The 7,448-nt window shown below is 48.3% G+C and overlaps 1 protein-coding gene across 1 annotated transcript; it reads left to right on the forward strand.

Annotated features, from left to right (window-relative positions):
* Window positions 1-3,794: 3,794 nt before the first annotated feature.
* On the forward strand, window positions 3,795-5,415 carry LOC125549381 (EP1-like glycoprotein 4). Its single transcript, XM_048712811.2, has one exon. It carries the CDS (start codon window positions 3,861-3,863, stop codon window positions 5,271-5,273), a length of 1,413 nt encoding a protein of 470 aa, XP_048568768.1. The 5' UTR covers window positions 3,795-3,860; the 3' UTR covers window positions 5,274-5,415.
* The last annotated feature ends 2,033 nt before the right edge of the window (window positions 5,416-7,448 follow it).

A 7,448-nucleotide genomic window follows, 5' to 3' on the forward strand; every position in this document is an offset into this window, starting at 1 on the left:
GAGAGTGCCAAGGAGGAAGATGCCAATATTTTGTTGTCAAGGCATTTTTTGAGTTGGCCAGGGCCATCATTCTTTGATTATCAATGCCTTGGTGCTTTAGTCCGCCTTCATGCCGGATTGAGTGCGACAGGAGGAGGAAATCCCCCTCGAACGACCTCTTGGTGTAGCTCCTCCTCCGCTGCCACCTCAGTGGTTGGACCGGCAACCTGCAACCCGTAGTGGCGTGTGAGGCGTCATAGCCCATAACAGAAAACTTGCCCGTCCCTGTGTTTGGCATTGCCTCGTAGCCCCTAAAGCACAACTCATGTCTGACAATGCCTCTACAAGGGTGATTTGAATGGAAGGTTTGATGTATACAACTATTCAAACTTTTCAGCTCCAAGTGGCAACATATATCTCAAACAAGACCAAAATTGTACTTGTTGACTTTATGCGTGGAATCCCTTAGGGTCGCCAACAAGTCCGCCTCACATGTCCTAACTTTTTAGCTCCATGCAACTATACCTATCGAACAAGACCAATATTGAAAATCTTATAACAAACATAAAATACATACCTACCCCCTATAATATGATACCTACCTCGCCCGCGTCATCTTCCAGTCTCTTCTAACTCAATGCATGCTTGCCTTGTATTTCCACGCACGCAAGCTATTATGACCACACCGACAACCCCGACACCTCCCGAGTCCGAACGGGCAGGCGCTGGATGCATGCAGCCGAGCATGGCATCGTTCTTTGAAGAATGGCATGGAGCAGTTGTGGCCACCTGCACGGGAGTGCCGAATAGGAAGATGCCAGTATTTTTTTGTCGAGGCATTTTTTGAGTTGGCCAGGGCCATCATGCTTCAATTATTAATGCCTTGGCGCTTTAGTCCGCCTCCATGCCGGGTTGAGTGCGACAGGAGGAGGAAATCCCCCTCGGACGAACTCTTGGTGTAGCTCCTCCTCCGCCGCCACCTCAGAGGTCGGACCGGCAACCTGCAACCCACAGTGGCGTGTGAGGCGTTGTAGCCCCTAACAGAAAAATTGCCCATCCCCGTGTTTGGCATTGCCTCGTAGCCCCTAAAGCACAACTCATGTCCGACAGTGCCTCTATAGGGGTGATTCGAATGGAAGGTTTGATATATACAACTATTCAAACGTTTCAGCTCCAAGTGGCAACATATATCCCAAACAAGACCAAAATTATACTTGTTGACTTTATGCGACGAATCCCTTAGGTTCGCCAACAAGTCCGCCTCACATGTCCTAACTTTTTAGCTCCATGCGACTATACCTATCAAACAAGACCAATACTGAAAATCTTATAACAAACATAAAATACATACCTAGCCCCTATAATATGATACCTACCTCACCCGGATCATCTTCCAGTCTCTTCTAACTCAATGCATGCTCACCTTGTCTTTCCACGCACGCAAGGTATTATGGCCACACCGACAACCTCGACACCTCCTGAGTCCAAATGGGCAGGCGCTGGATGCATGCAGCCGAGCATGGCATCGTTCTTCGAAGAATGGCGTGGAGCAGTTGTGGCCACCTGCACCGGAGTGCCGAGGAGGAAGATGCCAGTATTTTGTTCGCTACACCGTAGAAGCATGATAGGTGCCACATATCTTTACCCGGTTCTTTCACAACTGAATCTATATGATACTGAGAAAAGCTCTTTATTTCAAGATCAACATCATCCTTCTAGTACATGCATAAACATCCACTACGTCCGCTACTCGCAACACCAAAACTACCAGTAAACCCTAAACTACTCGCAACACCAAAACTACCAGTAAACCCTAAACTACCATCCAAGCCTTCCACCCGGTACTTTGCAATTTGTGTTTCAACAATACAGAGTACCATCGGCGCACACGCCTCCACGAGATCGCGGAGCTCACGAACCGTCGCGGGATTGCCAATTCCGCGGCAGTTTCAGCAAAGGGTCCTCATTGGGCTCGGCGGTCCTCCTCAATGGAGGCCGCTTGAGTTGTCACATCCAAGTCTTCAACCATAGTCTCTCCCTCCCGCCTTCTCCTCTTCACCACCAGATCTTTCTCTGGGGTAGATACTGCCGCCCCTGAACTATTGTTCACCGCCCCATTCTCCAAAAACAAAACTGTGCCAGCCACTTTCCTCGCCAAATTTGGTAAAGCTTGCCCACGAACGTTGTCAGTGCTATCCACTGACACAAGCCGTTTACGAGCAGTTCTGTTGGTTTCCAGCAGGTACTGACCATCGGGTATGAAATCTGAGTCAGCTCCATTTTGTGCCACCAGCTACCCCATCTTTCCCTCCGACCGGACCTCCTCTTCCTTGCCTCCCCCTAGTACCTCTTCCACCTGTTCTACTACCTCTACCTCCTCCTTCCATGCTTCCCCTCCCAACATCTGCAAACCTGGACGTCTCGTTACTCCACAGAAGACACTCCCCCCCATTCACACGATCCAGGATCATGTATGCCATCACCACACTCCTCCACTATGTGCCCCATCAGGCCACAAAAGTAACAAAAATCAGGCAACTTGTCATAAAACACCGGATACCTTTTGCTCCCCTTGAGTGTTATTGGCACAAACCAGACCAGAGGTTTATTAACATCCACATAGACTCTGACCCTCAAGGTGCTTGCCGGATTAATTTTTTTCCTTCATTGACAATGACGATGAACGGTGGCTCACCCACCTTTGCTGCCACCTTCTCTGCCAGCTTCTTCTTCGTTGTTAAATCATCCGGCAGCCCCTTCACCCTTGCCCAAAGCGGTATCTTGTTCAACTTGTACTCAGACACATCAGTAAAACCATCATACTCTTGTATGATAACAGGTGCAGAATTGCGGAAGATCCATGGACCACCCCCCATGATCCTCTTCCAATCACCAAGACAATGACACTGCACCAGGAAAAGCTTTGGGCCTTTAATATTGAAATTCACACCTTGTGCTGATGCCCACGCGTTCCTCATCTGTCACAAGAGGTCAGTGTGACTAAACGGCTTCGTTGTATGCACACAGAAGAGCCCTAGCCAGCAGACTCCCTTGATCAGTTCATCGACTTCGCCGGAGGGAAGAAAGAACCAGCCGCGCAGCGAGGAGGGGGTGCTTGCCGGAGAGGCTACCCAGGGTGGGGGTGGTGGTCGCCGGCGGTGGTGGGGCGCGGTGGCGTGGGGATTCGCCGGAGAAAAAGCTCGACATGGGAGGCCTAGAGGGATGGCTGGGGCGGCGGAGGACCGACGGTGGGGAGTGGTTTCGGGGAGGGCGAGGAGAAGAGGCGGCGCGGGCGGCGGTTGGCCGACGGTTCGGCCGGCGGTGGCTGGCGGCTCAAAGAGATGGAGGTTAAAGAAGCACTGTAGGCCTTTGCTTTTGCATCCAATGGCTAATAAATCGACTGACCATAAATGAAAAAGTCAGCTGACTGATTTCTAGCCATTTCCATATACAACCAAGGAACGAGTGCGGAAATTAGTATTACTACTAACAAAATCACGTACTCCCTTCATCCGGAAATACTTGTCATTAAAATGAATAAAAGAGAATGTATCTAGATGTAAATAAGACTGGAGGGGGTACCAGATATGCACATGAGTACATACGTACGGCGGGCACGGAGCTGGCCACCGGCAACGCGTTGACGACGCGCAGAAGAGTCGTGAACCGACGGCAGTGGCGGCGGCGGCGGCGCCATCCCGCGACGACTTCCACGCCGGGCTGGACGCCACCATTATTCTTTCGTCTTTCCCATCCAATGTGCGTGCCAATTCTGCACCACACACCAATCGCTTGTATAAAAGCACGCTCCGTCGAACGTTCTTGCACCACAGTGCTCCCATACCACATCACAATATTCACAAATCGGTAAGACACAGCCCATGATGATGCACCGTGCTACGATCATCGCGCTGATCTGCTGCCTCGTGGAAGCCGGCGGAGCGCGCGCGCAGCCGTTCGACTACCCGGCGGCGAGGCTGGCCACGACCTGGGCCAACACGGACGCCGCCCTGCCGCACCACGTCGTCTACACCGACGGCTCCGTGGCGCGCGCGGCCCTGCTGCGGCTCAACCCGGCGGGCCTCGGCCCCTCCTACGCCTTCGGCTTCTTCTGCACCGCCAGCCGCCCCCGTGGCGACGGCGCCGCGGCCCCGTGCACGGAGTTCCTGCTCGGCGTCGCCGTCGTGTACTGCAACAGCGGCGCGGGCATGACTTACGTCACGGCCGGCGTCCCGCAGGTCGTCTGGTCGGCAAACCGCGGCAGCCCCGTCCGGGAGGGCGCCACCACGGAGCTCACGCCGGAGGGCGACCTCGTGCTCAGGTCCAGTAACGGCGCGGTCGTCTGGTCTGCCGGCACCAAGGGCCGGTCCGTCGCCGGGGCGCGCATCGGCAGCGACGGAAACCTGGTGCTATTCGACGGGCGCAACGCCACGGTGTGGCAGTCGTTCGACCACCCCACGAACGCGCTCCTCGTCGGGCAGTCGCTGAAGCACGGCGCTCGGCTCACCGCCAACGTGTCGGCCGCGGACTGGCGCGATGGCCGGCTCTACCTCGCCGTCGGCGATGACGGCCTGAGCGCCTACGTCAACGCCGCGCCGCCTCAGCGCTACTACCAGCTCGGCCTCAGCGAGACCTCACCCGGCGCCTACGCAACGTACACCAATGGCAGCCTCACGGTGTCCGCCCGGCCCGGAGCCCCGCCTCTGGCAGCCATGGAGCTGCCCACCGTCGGCGCCGGCACGGTGCAGTACATGCGGCTGGAGCACGACGGCCACCTCCGGATCTACGAGTGGCGCTCGGGCTGGGCGCCGGTGTTCGACGTGCTGCGCCTCTTCCCGGATGGCGGCTGCGCATTCCCGACAGCGTGCGGCGCGTACGGCGTGTGCACGGCCGACACGCAGTGCAGCTGCCCCGACGCGGCCAACTTCCGGCCGGTGGACTTCCGGAGGCCCAACCGCGGCTGCGTCCCGACCACGCCGCCTCCAACGTCGTGCCGCCCGTCGCGGCGGCCACGCACGCAGCACCGGCTGGTGTCGCTGCCGGGCACGGCCTACTTCAACGACCACGGCACGAGCATGCGCGCCGTGGAGAGGGTAAGCGAGGAGGCGTGCAAGAAGGCGTGCCTGGACGACTGCGCCTGCGCGGCGGCGCAGTTCTACTACGGCCCGGACGCCGGCGACGGGTCATGCTACCTGCAGTCGGAGGTGTTCTCGATGCAGACGGTGCAGCCGGACGTGGTGCACTACAACTCCACCATGCATATCAAGGTGCAGGTCAAGCCTGCCAGGAACTGATGACTCCTGAACACTATACGCACATAATACAGTAGCATATGGCATTGTCCTTGAAAATATGACACGAATAAAGTTCTGGGACATATATATGTACAAATTCCAATATTGAAAAAAACGGCATGAATCATCTCTCCATTCTCTCTACATTGAGTACCTCATGACAAATGCATGGCGACTTCACGTGTGATTAGCTTGTGCCAAAGCGAAATAATCTCTACAGTCTTGCTAAGTTTCGGTCGACTGAGACTTTGTTAAGCCTCAGTCGATGCTATATCCGTGAGGTCTTACATTGAGATCCGTGCAAAATTTTCTTTTCAGTTTTTTTTCTTTTTTTACATGTTATATCACATGATTGAGACTTGGTTAAATCTCAGTCGACTGAGACCTAGCCACACCCCATACAGAATCAACAATAAAAAAATATCTTCATTTAGCAATTAACCATGACATTTCTCTGTGGCTCCTATGCATATAGAAACGGAGCTTCATAGAACCACGCTCACATTGGAACTAAAAAAGAAACATAACTGGCCATGGAAATGAATACAATGAAGAAAAAGTATTGATTTTTTCCATTCCTTTTTATTACATTTTTGTTTCTTTATTTTCCATCACTTTTTTCTCTGTTTATTTATTGTCTTTTCTTTTCATATGTGAACATAGCCTTTTGAATACGCCAACATTATTTTTCAATACATGAATATTTTCTCACTTCTAAAAATATTTTACACATATATACAGAACATTTTCCCAACATACACAACTGACACCTTTTTTGTGTTTGAACATTTTTTCATATTACACGACAATTTGAATTTGGAAATACCAAGTTAAGGTAGCAATGTTTTTTTCCAGCAATTAAGGTAACTTGTGTTAAACCTGATCATTCCCACACCAGCCCAAATTTCGGGCCGGCCTTGACAAGTCTGATATGCAAATCCCAGGCCTGGTCTAGAGCCCCTCCCTTCCATCCAAAGTTCTACCAAGTTTAAAAGTTCCCTTAAAGAACAAACAAAATGATATAAAAACAGGGGGTGGGGATCAAAATAATGAAGTTTCTAAGAAGGAATGAATAAGTGGCATTTGTATTACATTTTAAGAAGAAATAAAATGAAATGAAAGTTGAAACAAAATAAAAGTAATGTAGTTTTAAGAGAAAGAATGAATTAGTGGCATCGATTGCCCTTCAAGATGATAATAAATAAAACATAATGGCAAAGTTTTGACATAATTTACACAAAAATTGCTCTTTTATAAAATGCAGGCATAAACATGTAATAGTGGAATTTTCGTATAAAAAACTTTCCTAAGGTAGTGACATTCGTATTACATTTAAAGAAGAAAAAAATAAAATAAAAACTAAACATAATCAAAATAATGATATTTTGTAAGGATTCATGAATTTTCATTTAAATAAGAGATAAAAGAAAAAAAATATTGAAACAAATAGCGCAATTTTTTTACGCAATTTACACATAAATTGCATCTTATTGTGATATGCAATAATAAGCATATAGTTGTGAAATTTCGTAAAAAGAGAAGTTTCCAACAAGAAAATCTATTAGTAACAAAGGTATAACACTTAAATACGAACTAAGTAAAATAAAATAAGAATAAAATATACGAAATAATGAATTAGAGCCATTGGTATTACTCGTTAAGAAGAAAAATGATAATAATAATAATAATAATAATAATAATAATAATAATAATAATAATATTTCCATGCAATTACACTGAAATTCTGTTTTTTACAATACACAAGAACAGACATATAACAATGATTTTTTTCTCACAAAAATGAAGTTTTATGAGAAAGAATAAATTGGTGTAATTGGAATTACCCTTAAAGAATAAAATGAAAAAAGAAGAAGCCAAGTAAGTTTTCTAAGGAAGAATGAATTAGTGTCATTAGTATTACCCTTTAAGGAGAAATAAAATTAAACAAATAAAACAAGTAATGACAAAATTTCGCACACACTTTATACATAAATTGCTTTTTCCATAATATGCAAAAATAAGCATGCTATCTGGATTTTCCTTAAAAAAGTTTTCTAAGAAGGAATGAATTAATGTTATTTGTATTATACCCTTAAAGAAGAAATAAAATAAAATAAAAAATAAATTTTCTAAGAACGAATGAGTTAGTTGCAATTTAATACCCTTCCGAAAGAA

Source organism: Triticum urartu, chromosome 3A (assembly GCF_056163025.1).
Source record: "Triticum urartu cultivar PI428250 chromosome 3A, HENAU_Tu73, whole genome shotgun sequence".
NCBI lineage: Eukaryota > Viridiplantae > Streptophyta > Magnoliopsida > Poales > Poaceae > Triticum > Triticum urartu.

Excerpts from the sequence above, each read along its gene's own strand:
- LOC125549381 (XM_048712811.2), top strand. The coding sequence starts at position 3,861 with ATGATGATGCACCGTGCTACGATCATCGCGCTGATCTGCTGCCTCGTG.